The sequence below is a fragment of the Homalodisca vitripennis genome, chromosome 7 (assembly GCF_021130785.1).
Source record: "Homalodisca vitripennis isolate AUS2020 chromosome 7, UT_GWSS_2.1, whole genome shotgun sequence".
NCBI lineage: Eukaryota > Metazoa > Arthropoda > Insecta > Hemiptera > Cicadellidae > Homalodisca > Homalodisca vitripennis.
In genome coordinates, this window is record NC_060213.1 from 112,589,122 (window position 1) to 112,611,490 (window position 22,369).

A 22,369-nucleotide genomic window follows, 5' to 3' on the forward strand; every position below is an offset into this window, starting at 1 on the left:
TAAAAGTAGTTTGGTTGAATCAGCCATATTTTTTTTAATCTCCTGCTGTATAAAATATTTTAAAATTAAATATATCTAAAAACTAGCAAGCTTTTTAATAAATTACAAAATTAATGTTTATTAGAAAATTGTAAAAACAAAATCACACTTGAAGTATTTTAAGCTGATGACAAATAACTTACTTATTGCAAGTTTAGTCTGATCATAAACGTCCACTTTTATGTTTCATAGCAATAAGTAAACTTTGAATAAGGAGTAAAACTTCTATTTGGAAAAAAAATTACTTATGTAAAATAAAATACACAATTGTTCAATAATATTGATTGTTATGTGTTTTTGGGTGTGTTTCATATAATAATCATTCTTCCTTTTAAATTGTGTGAAAGTTCAAATCACTGAGAAGCTTTACCGTGCAGCTCTATATATTTAACACATAAATACGGCAATTAAATAGGGAATCGTTATAATGTCATGCAAGTTTCTTTGAAGAAAAGAAATAACCTGGTGAAAGCCCATAAACGTTTGTCTAAAGCAACGTTTGCGTGACCACAAGTTACGTCGTAACTGACTTACAGGAGGTACGTATTATGGTCTCTACTCGCCATACTACTAATTATTCAAGTTGGAATTTATTTCATTCAATAGAGGAACAGTTTAGGTAACGCTAATTCATTCCTGGAACTGTACAAATAATCTTATTACAATTCAACAGTTACTCTACTCGTATATCAGAGAGGAGATATAAAACAGATTTTCGTTCTAGACGTATATCAGAGATGTGAAATAAAATGTGGGTATCTTTTCGATCATAAAACGTCCATATATTTGAAGAATATTTGACTATTCTATCAATTTTAAGAGTAAGATTTTGTAGAATCCATATTTAATTTGGCAGAAGGTGCCTTTGATACCTATATTATAGTTTCTAAGAATGGTGGTATCTCTAGATTACTTGGAAGTCAATTTCAGGCCAAAGGAGTTGGGTAAATACTCTTTTGTATCTGGATTAGATGGTAAAGGCTGAAATCCCAACATCATCCAATATGTTTGCGCTCGTTCGTTATTACCCTGAGACATTACAATTTGTCCTTAGTGAAGCAGGTTGGAAACTGTAACATCCCACTTTAAGTGTTTCGGTTTTACAATGGTTATGGATGCAATAAGACGTACTATGGAATTTAGTACGCTAATGTTTAAGATTGTGCGAGCATAAAAGGAAACCCCTTCTCTGGTTAGGACTTAATTCGGTAATTTCCAATGATGATTAATAGTTTTCGTCATTAAAAGTGTCAGCTGTTCCGAATCAGTTTAGAAGTGAATTACTCAGAAGGCCTTCTTACTCGAAAACGGCTGAAAAATCTATTTGAAAAATTCAAGAAAAAAATAAAAAAACAATGGAATGGAGAACATAAGAGTTCGATGGATGGTTTTTAAAGGGGCAGTCAAAATTTCACTGTCTAAACTGAGAGAGTGGACATTGTGTATACTGGGAATCCCGTATAAGTTCAATTCTGTCATTCAATTGAACAAGAATAGTCATAAAAATAGGAATTAGACCTTTATATATACAGTGGTTAACCGATAGTTATGGGTTATAGACTTACTTATGTGACAACATTTTCAACGACCTCATGGTGGTAACATCAAACGTTACGTATACGTCAGAGCTTATGTTTGATGCTGGTAGATCAGAATCAGATTTTCTCTAAATAAAGATGCCCTAAGCTTGATGTGGTATGTAAGTTCCAACATCTCATGTATGAATGTTTGAAAATAAGTAGGTTGACTAAATTTTTGGCAAACAAATTGTGTTACCTCCACTTTATGTAAAGGAAACAAGCTGAACTAAAAATATTAAAATCCATACTTTCTTTCACGGCGATTTCATCAAGGGGAACCACACTTAGAGTGTAAAGCATTATATACAAAGGCGTAAAACCGTGATAAGGCGTCCAAACAACTCGTAAAAGGAACAAGTTCAGGTCATGTTGTATATAATGAAAGTTGTATATATTCATCATCACTTCGTCAGCTTCTACAAATGTTTATCGCTCTGTATACGAAAAACTCTCATCCAAAGTTTGTAAAATTTCCTTCTCAAGACTTTTATTTACATGCTAATAAATTAGACTGATCAAAGTTTAGGATTTGTTTGCACACTATACTAAATGCATTTGAACTGATAGTGAATATTCTTTTAGTAGATCAGATGAAAATTGTCGATATTGTATTACAGATAATTGCAATTTCTCAGTATTATTTTGTATAATAAGACTCAGTTACTCGTAAGTGTACGATTTATTAAAATCTATTATTATTTATTAAAATATGTGCTGTGAAAATGTACTGTTGTAAAAGTAACGCCCCCTATCCGTGAGTATTTCCATGTGAAATTAGAGTCTATTAGTACAGCTTCATGATTCTTCTAATTTATATTTATCGTCTGAGATAATATAACGTCTAAAGAACGTCTAAAGAAACTTGATATAACCTAAAAATTCTAAATAATGTAATACGTATACAAATAGTTTTTGCAGAATCTATTTAAGTTGTATTGAAAATTGAAATGATTTATTAACCTAGAAGTACAATTCCCAAGCTCGATATTTTAAACTGGGGATAGCTGTTAGTTACACTTTTACAACTGGTTTGGTATTCGTCATATCGAAAGAAAATTGTTATAAAAATGTTCATCAAAAATTAATCTATATCTTGATCTTCTTATGAAATTTTTTTTAATTTCATACCTTTATTCAAATAAAATGTATAATCAAATGTCATAAAATGTACAAATATAGAGTAATCTAAGCATATTTACGACATTATTACTTGTTTTACACTTAACAAAATATTTTAAAGTCTTTACAGTAAATGGCCACTCAGTTGGCTCTAATGAGGATTGTGGCAGAGAAGGCTAAAGTTCACACTCGTAGCAAATCCCTCCAGCTTTTGAGGATTAAGTCGACTTAGTTCGTCAGCAGTGAGGGTTTCAAGGTTTTAATATTGTTTGCTAAAAGTGGACAAATTGCGGCTCATCTTTCCCTTGAATAACGTAAAAAACGAGGATTTTTCATGGCGAATGTGAATGTCTGCTCGGTCTGAAAACATGTACTATTCAGAGTTGGCTTATTCCTCGATTATTTTATTTTTCATATTTTGGAAAAGGAAATATTATAAATAATTTAATACAGCGTAACGTTACACACTTAAAGATGATTTAACCACTCCACCACAGTGCCTGTGACAGAGAGGGTGTAACTGTATTGGTCTTAGTTGTTATTAGGGCTGATGTATTCCCAGACATATTGTCCCATAGCATTCTGATTGATAAACTCAGTAACAGACTAGGAAAAAACACGCATACAACAGTGAAGCATCCCGCAAATTTAATTTGGTTTGTGGTAACTTTTGAATTACAAGCCTTTTGGTTATGGTTCTATACATCTTCAAACTGTCAATGAAATATGTAGAAAATTAAACATCTAAATTCCTTGGACGTTTACGATCTGTAAAAAATAAAACTTTGTATGCTTTATTTATTAAGGAGTGAAAAGGCAAATTGTCACACGACCTTGATGTTCTTAAAATAGATAGAGAGCTAATTTTTCTAAGATATATATTGATCTCAGTCACGCTATTTTTGGTGGATGTCGAACAGGCAGGGTACCAAAAGGGTTAAAAATATAAAATAATAATACTATTTTCTTAGCTTTGAACGCATATAAACCACCTTCAGATACGTAAATAATTGTTAGCTAACCACATACATACCACTAAAATGTCGAATTTCAATCTCTTTATCTAGTTGTATGGCGGTGATATTATTTTTGTGCCTGACTATCCGTTTTACGTATTAAACTTTTGTGGTTTAAAACATAATATGAAATATTATCGTATCACATTTTATAAAACCCGTTTAAAGCCTCCTCATTTTAACCTCCACCTAAATTAGCGTGGTTTACAATCCGTTCCTTTATTAGGAAAAACTCCTGTATAAATTTAAAGGAAACTCAGATTGTGTGCTTATACAATAATACAAATTGGCTTTCGGCTCTTAATCTATAAATTAAACAAAGCAATCACTACACAAGTTACTAAACAATCTAGCTATCGTAGATCTAGAGATTATTACTCAACTCGTTTTTTGATTTTTGTCCGGATAAGCACTATTGAAAATGGTGCACTATTTATGGAGGCAATATCACAGTAGACTAAACTCGAAAAACAATCCAACTATCCGAGATATAGATATTATTACTCAACTCGTTGTTTGATTTTTTTCCGGACAAGCACTATTGAACTGGTGCACTAATTATGAAGGCAATATTACAGTAGACTAAGCTCGAACATTTGCAGTATAAATGAAAAAGCTGGCAATAATCCTTTTCATGTAGCTCTTTTGTTACATTAAAATATTTTTATCCATAAATTTAATCCCATTTATGACGCAAAATTGGTAGTAGTAAAAATGGTAATAGTGTTTCACCTCTGCATTTGCAATACTCGTACATCACGACTTCTTAGTTAGTGTAATATTATATAGAATATATTTTTATTATATAAAAATTGATTGGTGCCTGTCTGCGCGTTTGTGTGTTTTACGTAATAATTACTGGACAGACTTTCTTACTGTCCGTGATTAACATATAGGGTTCTCTTACTTCTAAAATAAACCAAAAAGATAAAAAAAAAATAATATTTCGGAAACTAGCTTAGATTTAAAAGCTTCTTCTTCCAGTCTACAATATTTGTATTTTGCGTTTTATCCGTTTAAACAGCTACTTACAAACGTAAGCTTCAAAAGACTACTTAAATTAAAAATGACTATCTTCCAGCACTTGCGCTTTCGGTATAAGGGTAGAAAATCCTTGAAGTGAAACATTTAAAACAATCTTATATAATAAGGTTTTTGTGACTAAAGACTGCCGTTTTTCAGACTGTAGTCTGTAAAAGAATGGCTCATTGAGGCATGTTAGTGTCCACCTCCCTGCTTTTCTTTAAGCCACAGTAATAATGCCTTATCACAAAGTCAATTAAGCCATTGACTAGTTTCGAGTACCGCATATGCAAAAATCATAGATTTTTTCTTTCAGCTTGGTTTTATTACAGCGTTTGAATAAAATCTCAATTCATTACTGGTGCTATCTGTAGTAAAATATTAACGTTTTTTTTTTTAAATCTCCATTACACTGGTGAACAAACACTGTATATTTATTATTTTGTAAACTTTAAATCTAAACTAATGGTTATAGTCTCGGCTCTCTAACTGAGAGATCACGGGCTCAAATCCCGGGGAGGACCAATCATGTATAGACACGAAACAGTGTCTGTACCTTGAAAAAAATAAACCACTGTACATCGAAGCCTACATAGCTAAGCTGAGGCTTAAAAAAAGAAGAAAAAATTGTTAGCATCTACAAGTGATGATGTAAACAGCTGTTTAGTGTCAGTTAAATTTGTATTACATTACGTAAATATTATGATTATTTCCCCAAATCATAAAATATTTAGGGAAACTTTCCTATTTTTCTGTTTATAAATACCTGCCATGAAATTAATCAAATCACTAGATTAGCGCTTAGTACCACATTTAGCGATTCATTTTTATTTATAAGATAACATCACTCAAAGGCTATAAAGTACAAAAAACTGAATAAGGACTTTTTTCATAACAGGTGAAATTTTTAAATTGTTTCAGATTACTAAATGTAAACTTAATTAAATAAAACATTCCCAACAATATATTATTTAACTAACACATTTTTGAGGAAAATAAATTTTATATACATAATAGTAAATAAATAATGTTTTTATGCGATTAACTTTTCGTGACGGAGCTAAGAGTTTATGCCGTAGAAATAAATCAAAGAGAAACCTTTTGACAATTAAACAAGCTTTGCGAGCCTTCATGAACAAAACAATCATTACAATAAATTAACTACATACAGTATCTATGAGACAGGAAATTAGCTCTGAGAACAATTACGATTTAAAAACGTACATTTCAGGATTTCAGGGCTCAGTTGACTTTTGAACTTGAAAAGTGCTATTACCACGTCTTTTGACTTCAAATTTTATTTTACTATTTGATTGCCAACATTTTATAAAAGAACTATTTAACTATTTAAAGCAAAAAATTAAAGTAAACTTTTTACTTATTTAATTATTTATTCCTTGGTTTTTAAATAATTTAAAGTTGCCAAATAAATACACATAATAAATATTAATACAATGCTGTTTGCCTGAACACAATTAAGTGTTTTTTTACATATAGGAAAAATAAACTTACATTTGACAATTCAAAATTAGACGTTCAAACACAAATTACCTGCTTTTGAAACTTCAAAGACAATATAAACCCACACAATTATTTATAAATTAATTAAAAATTATATTGTAGTTTGTTTTACTTTGTTATTACTAGATACTATATTACGTAATTTAAAATATTAGACTATAATGGTTGTACCAAGAAATCAACTTTAACTTAATCTGCAACAGGGAACATTCACAGCTAGACCTAATCCAGCCATCACAGATATTTTCCAACATCAATATATTTTCTACTTTGCCCCTCAACAACTATCTGTTTGTCGTCACAGAGAAAGTGTGTACTCTCTTCGTCTTAAGCACTTTAATTTTAAATTAAAATGCATTATACTTAACGACAACTTATTGATACTAGACAAATCAGAAGTGCTACAGACAAACATTGAAAGCGAAACTCAATAAAACTGCGCCGAATTGTTAATCAATCATGACACCTATGCATAGTTAAGCGTTCGAAGGTAAACAAACGGAGTTGCGTAATAATTAACAGGCAATTATTACTGTTTGTACTATAATTAACTAATTACAGCTTATTTTGGAAAATCTGACAGTTTGCTCGCATATTTAACAAAGGCATTGAATGGCCAATAGTCGTAAACTATGAATATTAATACATTTTAAAATAAACACTATAATAATAATTCAATATTATTTCTTTGGGGTCTTTCGTTTGCAATGAAGACGTCATCAGACGCAAATAACTGTAATAAAATTTCTTTTTAAAGTAATCAAATGCAATAAACTGGTAAGAATATCACGTTAAATCACCGAGACCGCATTATACTCGGATCTGCGGAAAATAGGCACAGTTTTTTGGTTCCTCTAAATATTATTGTACTACATGATTCACATATGGGGTATAAAAGGATCAAAAATTAAATGAAATTGCTTATGCAATCTAGTTCTGTTATTGCAAACAATCACGAGTTTGCAATGGGAGCAACTACAACTGCAAACTGACCTAGCTTGATTAGAATGGGCTCATTTATATTTCATATCAATTGGGAGTCTTCATACTCCTATTGTCGAAGCAAGAGGACTAGTATTTTATAGTAACACATCCTTTGAAATAGACTTTTAGCAAGTTTGCTCGATCGGCCTTTGTAAAACTTGTAAAACAAACTACTGAAATGAACTTTGATTATCTTGTGCAGATACAATCTGACTAGCTAAACTGTAATTTTTATAAAGCAATTATTGATCTACAAAAGTAGTATTTAAAATTTAACAAAACCTTTATACTTTATTTACTTGCCTCTGTATATTTATTTTTTCTTCTCCAGGTCTCACAATAAAATATTAATAGCGTTCTTCTTTAAAATTAAGTAATAGTAAATATTACATAGTTTTATATAAATTATTTATTAAATATGTTTTATTATCAATTTTTATTGTGGTTAATTTACAATATTATGCAAGCAGGCAAAGATTTTACAAATTTTAATTAACTATTATTATTTAAGTTTTAAAGCCACAATACTCTATTTTTTTCTTCATAGAATCTATTGTGGTAAGCGCCGCAGAAAGTTTTACAAAACTAAAGAGAGCCTTGAGTCCAAAAAGTGTGAAAACACTGCCCTAAACCTGTGAAAATTTATCCATTTCGTGTGTATTTCATGCTAAATCTACAATATTTAAATGTTTAGATTTTACTTGAAATAAACTTTACTGAAGCAACCGTGTTATATTAACTGACCCCCTCTCTCCAGCATTTTTATGAAAGCATTTCATATGTAAAACATAAAATCGAACAATACCTTCTAGATTCTCTTTGGGATAACATTTACTTCCTACAAAAATTAAATTTATCATCTTTCTTATCATTGTAGAGAAAAATATCCTATATTCCCGAAATATGCAATCTCTCGAATCTTTCAATGTCAAATAAACATTCTAAGATCTATAACAATGAAACAAATTATGAAGAGTAATTATTTTTATTACCATTTTTTTAAACATTATCTCCTGAAACACATTTTGAAGCCAGAGTTTTAAAAATATTCAATCACAAATTCAGTTACACAAATCCACAACGGCACACATACTACACTCATGATTTCATTAATCTAGTTTAAGAATATGAGACGGAGGGAGAACCAAGTAAATTATTGAACCAATATTTAATATCCAACTTCATTTTATATAACAAGAGAGTGGCAACGCAGACCTTCTAGAGAATGCCGTCGCAGAACCCTTAACTAAACCTGAAAGACCCAGAAGCTAAAATCACACTTAATATAAAATATAATGGCTACCCAGATCATCTAGAGAGAGACATCCCAGAAGATTCAATTCCAAAGGAAATCGGCCAAAAACTTCTCTCAAAACCAATGTCATAATAAAACCATACCAAAAATAACATTGCTCAATTAAACTAATTGCTAGTATACATTTCCAAAATGTAATAATCGGCAATAAATTCCGACCATATGTTGTAATTTACAAATTTAATTTAAGTCATGTCCCCTCTGAAAAAGGGAAAGTCAACTCTGAACAAGCCTCTCTAGTCAAAGCAGAGTGGGTCACCCTCATGTCTAGGCTAAGAAGAACCTTTGACTCTTAGGGAACGCTCTCCCGCAGTTGACTAGACCTATTGAATTACCCTTGCACTCCAGAATCTCGACATTTGCGGTTAGTGATGTACCGCTCCTGGCCATCAATAAGGTTTTCCAGATATAAGTGACACATCGTATTTTGCTGCACCCTCAGTGGGTTCTACTGGAAGGTATAAACCAGCCAAAAATTAACACTCTGGTGAGTCGAGAAAATTACATAGTTGAGGTGACTGCAGTTTTAAATTGTTTTATCAGGTAAAAATTTTAATTTTAATTAGTAACTCAATTTGATTATTAAGAATTTTTTACCGTTTGATTCTTAAAGATTTGTGTTTCAAATTAATACTAAATGTATTCTAGTTGTGTATTCTAATCTTCTGTATTATTAAAAACTCTAAAATCTAAAAATAACAAAGAATAAACGTTTAAATTTACACACATATAACAATCAATCAATCAACAGTTTATTGTACGGTATGAAGTTTATAGTTTTTTACTTACGGAAACCTTTATAATCGCTGAATTTGGAACACTGATACTAGAACATATTAGATGTAGATATGACAATGTAGTCTATTATAGTAGTCAGATACCGCTAATATCTGAAGAGACATACTACCGGAAGAGAAGGCTCTATAGGGTCCTCAAGGACTTCCTGAAAACATTTTATCGCTATCCCAGCTAAGTACTCTCACCTTACATTTAGCATATTAAAAGTATTATTATTTCTAGTTTAATATAAAATTGAGTTAAAACAATGATACAGAATTAAAGAGTTTGTAAAAAAAAACTAATTATACTATTTAAAAAATCTTGGTAGCCTACTGTTTTCTACTTATATGATTCATTGCTCAAGTGTTAGCGAAGCCTATCTCTCGTTGGGCTGTAACATTTCATTGCCTGTTTGTCCATCTGCACGAGATATCGAAAACTAACTAACCTAATTACTTAACCCAGCAGGGATCACTTCTGGCTGGTTTATACCTTCCAGTTGAACTTACTGGGCACAGCAAAAACCGATGTGTCACTTAAATCTGGGCAACGTTATGGATGTCCAGGAGTGGCACATCACTAACCGAAAATGACGAGATTCTAGTGTTCATTGGCAAATCCAATAGGTCTAGTCTAGTGTGGGAGATGACTGTTGGGGTTGGTGGGGTTTGTTCCCTAAACCTCAGGGGTTCTTGCTAGCCTTAAAAAGGGTGTGCCATCCCCTGCCTACTTTGACTGGAGGGGCTGGTTCAGAGCTGGTCTCTCCTTTTTCCGGGGAGACATGACTTTGAGATGTATTCTCCTCATGGATCTCGATAGGAGGCAGCCCTCACTCCCTAACCTTACCCATACTGAATATCCTGTCACTTCGGAAGCAGCGCAAAGGTTCTTACATTTACATGCAATTTATAAGCTTCTTGTCCTAAGAGAACAATCTAATTACTTGTTAGTAAGAACTGTGCACGAAGCTTCAGTTTTATATGAGGAATACTGACTTAGATGATGACACCCCATGGGATTTTGCCAAGCGTTAGCGAATATTTTTACATAAGTATGATGGCAACAACTATCTGAACTAAATACATTTTCAAACAAACACAGTACACTCATAAGATAATTTAACGTGTGACATATCAAAATATGTAGACTAACAATTCCAACGTGTGCAACATCATTTTATGGTGACTTGGTGTCTACGTTTGTATTATCTAAACACTGATGTGAAACCCAATTGAAAATGAAAAAATCAAATGTATTGTGTGACAGTATATATGGAGAAATATTTCATCTTTAGACTTGAAACTTTTGTATGAAATTTCAGTTCTACATAGACAGTTATGAATTCTATGAAGGTAAACGTCCAGCTATAGAATTTTGCTGAGCATCGTTGAAGCCTGTCTCTTTCTTAATTTCTTTTTTGTTCACTGGATGAGATAAACATTCCTGTTCGTTAGTGTCAGTGTGTTATGTTTGTGTTTACATCCGTCAATAATTAAATTAGATATAGACTTAAATTTGGCATTGGACCTCAGCGAAGGATGTTACACAACATGTGTACTTCTACCTTGTAATAATATTAAAATATATTTTTGAGGAGATGAATTAACACTGTTGTTTTATTGTTATTATCAATTTATGGAATTCACGGAAGATGAGTGACGTACTGCGTTGAACTAATATTGTGGTGCATTGATAATATATTCAGTGTATTAAAAACCATAATAATCAATGACATTGTTTATTTTCTATATATTCTATAATGAAAAATATCCAAACCGTTTATGACTACATTGTCCAAATATCTGACTCAAGATTAAGATCCTAACCAATTAAAGCTCCGAGGCAATCAAAGCTTTGAGTTTATCGATGCTTGAAGTCTATAAATCATCCAAAGCTTTAAATCACCTTACACTACAAATTTTATAAGATACCAATATACCCTACATCACATACGGTTGCTTATTGCCACTTAATTAGTTCTTATGATGTACTGCATTACAAAATATTTATACTTACCCTTAATACGAGTAATACTTATGATTCATCACAAAAAAACCCAGTATTTTGTTTTTGGTATTCATACTGCACTAACATTATCTATTGATGAATAGACAATTTCAGTCTAGTACTTTAAAGCATAATACCAAAGTTTAGCCATTAATTTTTCATTTTGCCTTATACAAGGAGATTGCTTCTTAGATCCTTTAAATTGCGAGGAAGTTGCAGTTGTTTTAAAAATATGCTTTGCTGCTCAATAAATTGAAAGCCTAGAAATTGTTGCGGAAGTTCTTGCAATTTCGTGCACGTGTCTTAAAAGAAAAGAAATTACCTGGCTAAAGTCCAAAACCATGTCAAGAGCACAGTCTGAGAACGCAAGTGCGTGACCACAAGTTAGGCCGTACCTGTAACAGATTACCGGGTGTAACCGAGTATCCCCTCTACACGCAATATTGCCAGTGTTGAAGTACTTATTCAATTATAAATCATTGGATTCAAGTCATAATGACGATATTTTCTATTTGGCTGAGCGTCAGCGAAGCCTATCACTTGAGGGGCTGGACGGATTTCATTTCTCTATGTCTGTTTGTATGCACATTACTAGAGTTCAAACTCACATATAGGCTTGATAGTTTGCATGAAGTTTCATTTCTATTTAATTATTGAAGAGTATGATGACTGTGCATATCATTTAATGGGATTTGGCTGAGCGTCAGCAAACATTTTTACATTATTTTTACCTCTAACAGCGAAGGCAACGATAGAATTACAGAAAATAAATGTGTAAACAAATTAAGTAAAACTATATTGGAAATTTAGCCTGTGACATAGTAACAAAGTAACCAACTATCCACAAGATTTATTAAAATATTCAATGAAGACTTTTGAATCTTCAGCGAACCTTGTTACGTGACATGTGATGTGACGTACTCCTAGCTTGCAATTTTGAATATTAACTACTATAGGTTAATTCTACTGTATTATTGATTATATTAAAGTAATTATATTTCAGAAATTACAACAAATATTATCACAGTAAAAGATTAAATCATTTTAATAAGTTCGTATTCAGTATCATTCAGACATTTAATACTCATAAAATGTAAATGAAACTATTCATTTGTGTCTCTATCATTTTAAAATCACCAGGCTACAATAATATGAATGGATACTAGTTCGATCAGGAAAGTTGAAATACTAAGTCAATAACACCTTCAATAATGTAGGTTAATTAAATACCTGAGGAGAAATAGCTAGCTATATCACTCAAAGGTTCAACATGCGATTTTCAATTTAGAGAGAGTCATTTAAGGGGAGTTGAACGCAAAAATCGGTAAAAAAAATGTTTTTTTCGCTTTTATTTTTATTTTATTATTTGATTCTTTCTGAAAAATTTACTGCAATCCCTACATAAAAATGGCTTTCCGTTGAGCTTCTATGATTTTTAAAATACAAGACTACATAACAAATTTCGCATCAACTTTGCCCTCCGCCTCCTAACACCTGGTTCAAATACAGGTTAGCAGAAGTAAATGAAGAAGAAATTACCTACAATCACAAACATTCTCTACCTCAAGCTGTATTGACAGCAATAAAACCTACATACAGAGATTTGTCAAGATTAGATCTACTAAAAAAATGTCTTCACGGTAAAACCCAGAACGTGAACGAATCTTTCAACAATGTAGTGTGGAACCGAATCCCAAAAAATGTGTTTGTTGGAAGAGAGACTCTTGTATTAGGTGTTCATGATGCTGTTCTAACATTCAATGAAGGTAACATTGGAAGGATCAAGGTTTTAAAGGAGTTAGGAATAAAAGACTGTAGCAAATACACCGTAAGCACATTGAAGAGCCTCGATGAAGTCAGGATGAGGAAGGCAGATCTGAAAGCAGAGTCAATGACTAAGGAAGCAAGAATAAAGAAAAGGAGACAGTTATTAGGTGAGGAAGAGAAAATGGATGGTAGCTACTGTCCTGGAGGCTTCTAAAGGTAATATAAACTTATAACTCGCCTTCGGCTCGCTGGGGGCTACGCCCCCAGGCCCCCAAAGTAAACGCTTGCAAATTCGGGGATAAGCGGAATTCGGTGACTGGTTAAGTCCGGACATTAAGTAAATGACAAGGGATTTAAAAATTGACCTTTTTCATAGATTTTTTTCCGGATTCGTAAAAACTTTTGACTTTGAGGGCATTTTGCGGTTAAACCGTTAGAGATACGACAAAAAAGTGACTGGACCTTTCTTGTTGGAAATTTAATTTTGTCTTTCGATTGTGCCCTCAGATCTGATCTACGACCTATGGTTTAGCCAGAAATGAGCTCGGGAGAAAAGTCTGCACGGGTCAGCTATCTTGAATTGTTTAGTATAAACATAATAAAAACCGACCTCAAGGCAGTATTTTAAGTCGAACAGGGGGTTTAATATCACCAGGAGACTATCTAGTCAAGGCGAGAAATTCCCTGGGTGGGTGATTAATGTTAAGGAGGTTAAGACAAGAGGGGGTTTAATTTCGTCAGGATATTGTCTGGTCATATGAACAAATTCCCAGGGGGGGTTAACGTTACCGGGGGATAAGTCTCCAGGGGGTTATCTGGTCATACCAGGATCTTCCCAGGGGGGGGGGGGGTTAAGAGATTTGGTGACTGGTAAAATTCGGACATGAGGTCATGGCAGGAAATTCCCTGGGGGGGTTTAATGTTACCAGGGGGGTTAACACATCAGGGGGTTGAATGTACAGGAGGTTATCAGGTCATACCAGGAAATCCCCGGGGGGGGGTTAATATTACCGGGGGTTAATGACACACTTGGGCCTTTTTTAGAGGGTATTGTGTCTGTGAACATAATAAATATTCCTCTGTCCCTATCTACTATTGACGCTTAGCTAACGCTCAGCCAACTCCCGAAGTCACTGAACCTTTTCTGTAGATCACGTGATTTCCTAAATCCCGTTTAAAATTTGTTTTGAGTTACGACCAACCGTTTAGCCGCTATCAAGCCCGGAATGTAAATTTTTAGGCGAAAATGTCCAATATTTTCACTTAATCGCGTTTTGCGGTCAAACTAAGGGAAATATAGTAAAAAGTCACAGGACCTTTTTTGTAGGTCATCTTATTTCCTAAATAAAACGTTAGTCTTATTTTGACCTCCGACCAATGGTTTTCGCCGCTATCGACCCCAAAAACAAAAGTTTCGCGTAAAAGTTACAACAAAATTGTACATAATCACGTTTTTCGGCCAAACCAATCGAGATAGGGCAAAAGATTACTGGACCTTTTCTGTAGATCGCGCAATTTGCTAATTTGATGGGTCAATCAGATTTGAGCTACGACCAACGGTTCGGCCGCTATCGGGCTTGAAAACATTATTTTTATCGAAAAAATCTCTGGAATTTCAAATGTTCGAGCGTTTTGTCGCTTAACCATGGAAGATAGAGCAAAAAGTCACTAGACCTTTTTTTGTAGTTCACTTCATTCCTGACCATGAATTTTCCGTCAGATCCGAGCTAGCTCCAACGGTTCGCCCGCTATCGGGCTTACAAAAAATGCCTGCAGGGGTGAAGAATGCGCGATTTTTTGGGAATTTTTTTGAGGGGTTGAAAATGAAAAATTCTCACTTTTCGGGATTTTCCTGGTGGTTACACGTGGAAAGCTATCTGTGTACCAAATTTCAAGTCTCTAACTCATCTGGAAGTAGGTTAGAATTAGTATACGTGAGTGAGTGAGTGAGTCAGTCAGTCAGTCAGTTACACATGCGGTTGTATATATATTAGATTATTTTGATTTTTTGTTTTTTGCTGTTTTTGAAAATTACCGGTTTTTAATATATATGTACCTTTTTCTCAGAAACTATAAATGCTACACTTTTAGGAGTATATAGCTCTAGTTTTATCATATTTCATCAATAAATAAATATTTAGAGAAATATTTTATCTTAAAATATAAAAATAAAAAATAACACAAATATAAATTTTTTTCTTTAGTTGTATCAATTATTTTACAAAGATTTTAGAGGTATAAATACGATATTATATCCTACACCTTGTGTAAAAATTTCAACTTCCTAACTGTTATGAGTTCTGAGAAAAAGGTACATAAAGTTACCTTATTTTAACATTGGGCCTTATGGACCGTTCAACTCCCCTTAACTCAGTTGCACGAATGGACTTTCGGTCGCTTGATTTCCGTAAATGTTCAATTCATTCAGTTTCCATTACTATTAAACGCTCAGATAAGGACAGCCAGTTAGTCCATATATAGTGGGGCATTAACTACCTAGCCATTAGTACCACTTAATGTAACACGAAAATGAAGTGAATAAAAGGAAGGTGAACTGGAGCTAAACTCAAAACTCAATTGAATCAATCCTTTCTACCATAGCTACGTTATGTGAACATGAAGTAGTTATACTCACTTTCGTTTATAGCTCCATATCTAATTTTGTGAAGAATGAACAATTGCAATATGAAACAAAGGAGTGAAGAATCTTATATAGTCGAACAAAAGTTTCTGATTTAAACTCTCTTGTTAATTTTAGAATATTTAAAACTCTATGTTGCTCGAATAAAATATTAAAAAATACTTATATAATGGAAAAAGTAAACCCAAAGCAGCAATTTGTGATCTAATATATAAACTAATGGTTTTAAATTTAAAAATCACGGCAGGCAGCCAAACAACTCATTTCTTGACCTATGTTTATAGAACATATTTATTTGAAATTATGAGGACTATCAGACACAGATGCTTTGGCACTCTTTTCCCATATTTTTTATAGAGATATTAATTTATGGAGAATCAAAGTACGGGTAAAACACGCAGAGTTAAACATGTAAAATATGAAGTCTAAAGTTCATTTCCTCCTTAATGTGCCTGTGGATAAGCTATGCTACACTGACGCTCGACCAAATTAATCGCATGTATAGACATCCATCATCATGGAACTCATTTTTGTTTATGAAAAAATTAACTTTACCAAATTTAAAGTTTACAAACGTAATTTTAAGATCTCACAAGTTACAATAATTTCACATATTTATTCCACTAAATATACAAACAAATTGTGATTTTTAATCACCACCCAACAACCAGAAAGAGTGCTCTTATAATTGATTCCTATGGGTATTAATTGCATGCTCGAGGTATTGAGTGCTATCAATGATCCAGACCGTCAAGAACAATAACATTCAAAATTTTAATGTTATTTACTATCAATTGGCATATTGTACAACAATTACTGGTCACAAACATATTATTGTCAATAACAGAAATAAACATACGATAGGAACTCTTTTGTCTCGTGTTTGTGTAATGTGAGTATTTGCCACTAAAACCAACTGTAGCTCATCCATCACGGTTAAGGTGCAGTGTTTTAATCACTCTTCCACTGCTTCTGTAACAGAAAATGAGTGTATTGACTTCAGTTGTTACACAGTCTTATATATTACCTGATTGATTATTCCCATTTGTCTGTGATTGGCACACTGGAGTTGGGTTAACGTGTTATTTTCGCAATCAAGTTTTGCAAAACGAGTTATCTTGCTCAGTTACGCCTGCAGGAAAACATTTATACATACATAAATTGAATTCAATTTAATTTTTTCATTTACTTAGACGATGAGCCATTACATAAAGGAATTCATACAAATTTTTAAATGCAGTTTATTATACAGAGCATTGATGCATGAACAAATCCAAGTAATAATATCATCAGTAACTAAACATAAATAACAAATAAATATAAGTTTGTATAACAAGAATCTTGTATAACGGTGACATAAGCAGTATTAACTATTCCATTGGAGTTGTAACAGATGGTGCTTGAAAGCAGCACCAGTATCGCTAAAAATTCCCAAGTCAGCTGGGATGGTACTAATGTGACGCTGAATCCTGAAAATGGTGCTATTTCTCGAGTAGTTCAAATAATCGCTATCATCCAAATTAAAAAGTATTAATTTTCAAATATTCAGGTTTGAGTTCAGGATCTTCTGAAAACCTTTTTATATCCTCATGTTTTTATAATCTTGCAATAAATTTCTAATAAAACGGATGTTATTCTTACGTATATAATATACAGGTACACGTGACAGACCTTCTCTTTCTCTCATCCCCCACCACCCTTTCTACCTACATCGAAACTACCTATTTAAATACAAAAAATATAACGCTGTGTATACACAAAAGGTAGTAGAATAGAATTTCCAGTATTTGAAATTTAGTCTCGGGTTGTTGAGCATGTAATATGATCTCCTTTAAAAAAAGCCTTCTTACAATTTCGATATCTAATTCAAATGCTCCCTCAGAGTAATTTTCCCGCGTTTTACTTAAAACCTCTCTTCTCTCATGGTTTTAGAGGTAGTGACATTGATTAATACCTTAAATTTAAGTTTAACGATTTTAAATAAAAGATTGACGGCTTCTTTCCATTTTAATCTCAGTGCTTTACACCAATTGAATTACACTAAAGGAATTTCAGTTTCCTAATAAGTCTATACGTCTCTATTGAAGGAGTTCTTTCTACACCAATCCATTTTAACTGACCACACTAAACATTTTTAATGACGACAGCCCAACTAAATTTGCTAATATTTCTTGAACCTCCTGAGTATAGAACCTGTAAACCTTCGGTCAGACAACCACAGCCTTACGGCAAGGCTATGACGAAGATTTTCCTCTGCTCCGAAGAGCTCGGCTCACTGCAGTAGTTTGCATCATGGTAAAAATATTATATGTAATAAGCAAAGCAGAGGTTGTTTGAAATAATGGAATAAAAAAGAACTCGATTTGGCCTGTTAGCATAATCAAGGTAATTAAAATTAAGGAATAATTCTAAGTATTTGTAACTACAGATGAATTTTACATTGTAGCAATAATTTTGTAAAATTTTACTTTTCCTTAAGTTCCATAAGATCACAGATGTGTAACTTATAAGAGTTATGACGTTGTTAGACCTCATATAAGACTTGTAATACGTTAGAAAATTAATATCTTATACATCAGGAAATAATACTACGGCTGTGAAATAAGCAATTTTAAAGTTATAAGATTATAATATTTACATAGAGAATTAAAATTAGACCGGTAAATCAGAGTGAAGAATAGTGCGGTTTAGGATCAGTAGTAGAGTTTTTATTGCGTAAATTGAAAAGACCGCAGATAAACATATGGTACTAGACAAAAGTATTTACTGTACATTTCATAGGTTATATACAAGTTATTCTTTGTGGAAATTGTTTTTTTAGGTAAAAAATAGTTTAGTCTAAGTTAGATAAAATCCATTTAACCATTTCAATTTTATATTATAGGCCTACATTGCACTGTGAGCTATGTACACTTTGTGCGTTTCCACAAATAACCTCACAGCTCACTGCTGTGACGTAAATGGTGTGGTATTTTAGCTCCAGTGTCCCCATTTTTAGTTTGATTGTCCCCAGTAGAAGAAGATCTGGCCAGTGCAGATAGCCTTCTCCACTTTTTCTGAACTGGTCTATAAACTGTAAACCTTCTTTCAGATTTTTTCAGGCTTGGAACACTTTCTTGAACAACTGCAGTTGACCTGTCTTATTCGTTTCCTTAATAGGTTTCCTTTCACTAACGTCGTTCTTTTCTGAGACTTTTGGAATAGATTTCTTGGCGTATTCTCTTTCCATTTCGATAAATTTCTTAGTTTCTTCTATTCTCTCTTTTAGTGACTCCAGTGCTGTTTCCCCCATGGTCATTACAGCCTTACTGTTTATTCTGTCACTTAGTATTTTGTTTTGCAAAGATTTACTATTCTTTTTAGTGTCCTTTCCTTGTTTAATTACATTATTGGTTTTTTCTGTCACTCCCTTCAGTACTCTATCAATTTTACTATTAGTTTGATCATTTTTCTCTTTTAATTCTTTTGATACGGTTTCTTTGATATTATCTATCAACACACCTGCGTCTCTTTTAACTTTATTTTGTTCATTTTCTAAGATTTTTTTGTCTTTGCAATATCTTCTTTAAAGGTTTTGCCTATATTATATATAATTTTGTTTATATTGTCTTCAACCTCTTGAACTGCTTTTCCCGTGTTCTTAAAATCTATCTTAGTTTTATTGACTACTCGTGACAATGCCCTATTTTTTCCATTCGTTAGTGTCTTTCCAATTATTCTTCACTGCCTTATTTACAACGGTCTCACTACCATCTGTTATCTCTTTAAAATTCCTTTTTAATCCTTTATTAACATCAGCTTTGCTTACATTTAAAACTTTTAATCCATCTTTTACCATACCTGAAACATCCTTTTCACCATTTTCTGTTCTGCCGTTCCCTTCTTCAGGGAGAGTATTTGGTGGATCCCCAAGTTTGGTTTGATCACTGATTCCACCTTCATTCAAGTTGGGTTCATTGGTTAGCTCGTATTCAGGGTCCACTTCAGCGTACTCTGCCTCATAGTGTCCCTCCAGCTCATCAGTGTCCGCGTTATATCCTTTCTCCTTTTCCTCATCTCCTTCCTCTTCTTCTACGCCTTCGTCAGCATCTAAACCATATGTTCCTGGCCGAGGAATTTCCTCCTTTCCATCAGCTGGTATCTGAGAAAAATAAAAAGGTCTCAGTTATAATTCATTGGATTTTTCCATCACTGAACAATGTCCAGAAATTCCTGTTTCCTTCACAATCCTTCTATCGTCAAAAACAAATTTAAAACACAGAATCCTACATGAGTTTTCGATGTATTAAATAGTGTTTGTAGTTCACACACTGAAACGAATTAATTTCTTTAGTCTACCCATGTTACCCCCATATAAGCATTAAATATAGTGTCAATACAAATATCATAATAAAAATGTGGTATAATATTGAAATATGTCATCATTTAAATGTACTATGTTATCAAACTGAAGCTAAAATTCAGTTACGTATTGTAAAAGTTTCAAATGTTTATCTTCACCGAGTTTTTGGGCTTGATTACAAAATAGCTTGTACTACCTACTTTAAACATATGTAATTGCATGAGGAGTGATCAAACCAATATTGTTCTAGTTTTTTTATACTTAAGGTAGTTATAATCTATGAATTGTACATCAACCATATTTCAATTTTTTTAAATTCGATATAATGGATGAATCCCAATATGTTTTGTATAACTGTATATTGTAAATGTACCGTGTATTATTGTTACGCATAAATCCTTTTACTTACACCGGTTTTCATTATATTTACGATTTGTGAACAACTAATTATTTAAGCGAAAAACAAAAATCAGGCTATAGAAGAAATTAAATAGAGGCCCTTAATTGGCTTCGCCTGCATCATTCAACATTGCTCTGTTTTCGATGTTGTAAGAAGTCTTAGTGTCGTAGTTGGGAACTGCACAGCCGTCAGTTAGCTAGATAAGGAAACCTAAAGTCTAAACTTAAAGGTTCTATATATGGTTAGCTAACGTTCATTGAATATTTATTTACGTGTCTTACATTTGGTGTAAAACGTTCCAAGCTAAAAATATGACGTGAGAAAAAGATATCGTGGAATATTTTGAACCCTTTTGCTTCCCTTTCATTTCGACCTCCAGCCAAACTAAGCGACTGACGGACCATAAACCTCTTTCTTATGGTAAATTCCTCGATCGATTTCAAGAAAAGCCAGGTTTTGTTCCTATAGAAAAGATTGGCTGATGGGCTAAAATCAATGAGATTCAAATACCATACTATGGGTAAACATGAAGATATAATCACTGAATATTCGAACAGACTTCCACATTTGGAAGAATGTTGTGTTTATTATAGGCGATACGGCAGGGTTATCATACCACAATTCTTTTCGGATATGTCATTTAACTAGAGAATATATCACAATAAATAATAAAGCAATTAGCCACGGAGACACATAAAGCAAATAATACATTAAAATTCTTATGCTACTCACTCAGTTCCATTTCAATTTATTCTAATCAAATTATTGAATTATAACAGCAGGTACAGTGTCAGTATTTATTATGGTAAATCACTTCGTGTGAAAATTTGCTTAGACAGTTAAACTTCAAAAAAGCTCCAAGGCAATTTCGTGATTGCCAGCTATTAAAATATTAAAATAAGAGTAATTTTCCAATTCAAAGCACTGGCACGCTAGCGTACCATGCCTATCATAGTTAACTAAAGTTTATGTAATTTTAAAAAGTTCAATGTAAAACATGATGTGATAATATATTAGATTACATATAATACATGTTAATTCATGCCAATTAGATTATAAAGAGATCTCTTCATTTATGATTTATTGCAATATTCATTTGTTACCATATGAACACAATAAAATTTAAAATCTTTATTGTTAGCCATTTCTGTGGAAACCAGGCGTCTTTTTACAAAAAGATTTCTGCTAGTCAGACGTGTTTAAGGTATCTCCGCATTCTACAAACAAAGCTCCAAAAAACCCTAAAAGGAAGTTTGAAAAGAAGTTCAAAAGGTAAATCTTAAGAGGCGTTCTTCTTCCTTTAGTTCCGCAGAGAGGGAAAAGAAGAAAGTTCCTTCCACTCAGCCCAGGAAGTTCCTTTGGTGTAAGAGGAAGTAACAAACTCGAGGCGAATTAGAAGTTTTTCGAAAGCACCGTCTACAGAACTAGCCGAGAAAAGAAGGATTTGAGAAGTTTTCTCACCAACCTTCAGAGCTTCTTGTATCAGAAAGGTTAACAGCCCAGAAAGAACAGCTTCAAAGGCAAGAAAACTTCGGAAACTTCTACAGAAACCACTTCGGACCAACTACATCAAGGTTCCGAAAGTTGTCGAGGAGGGTCTGTTTTCTGCCCGGGAAGTTCCTTTGGTGTAAGAGTAAGTACCAAACTCGAGGCAAACTAAGTTTTTCAACCAACTTAAACACAAAGAAGTTCTTCAAGGAGCATCAAGCAGTTCTTCCAGCTTCTTCGAGAGTTTAACAGGAGAGGTTCGAGAAGAGAGGACTCCGTCCGAGGTTCACCAGGTTCTTCTTCTTTGCTTCAACTTCAAAGAGGAAAAGCGCTTTTTCAAGGAGCAT

The 22,369-nt window shown here is 33.0% G+C and overlaps 1 protein-coding gene across 1 annotated transcript; it reads right to left on the reverse strand.

Moving 5' to 3' along the window:
* Positions 1 to 18,889: 18,889 nt before the first annotated feature.
* On the reverse strand, positions 18,890 to 22,369 carry LOC124366845 (neurofilament medium polypeptide-like). The gene is made up of 3 exons (XM_046823445.1): positions 22,313 to 22,369; positions 19,633 to 19,933; positions 18,890 to 19,071 (listed from the first exon to the last, which is right to left on the reverse strand). Exons 1-3 carry the CDS (start codon positions 22,367 to 22,369, stop codon positions 18,890 to 18,892), a joined length of 540 nt encoding a protein of 179 aa, XP_046679401.1.

What these genes read in the sequence shown, in the direction of transcription:
- LOC124366845 (XM_046823445.1), bottom strand. Translation starts at nt 22,369, where the DNA reads ATGCTCCTTGAAAAAGCGCTTTTCCTCTTTGAAGTTGAAGCAAAGAAG. An exon ending in AAGCAAAGAAGAAGAACCTG is followed by an intron (nt 19,934 to 22,312) that starts GTGAACCTCGGA and finishes TATTTTTCTCAG; the next exon opens with ATACCAGCTGATGGAAAGGA. An exon ending in TGGTGAAAAGGATGTTTCAG is followed by an intron (nt 19,072 to 19,632) that starts GTATGGTAAAAG and finishes TGGGGGAAACAG; the next exon opens with CACTGGAGTCACTAAAAGAG.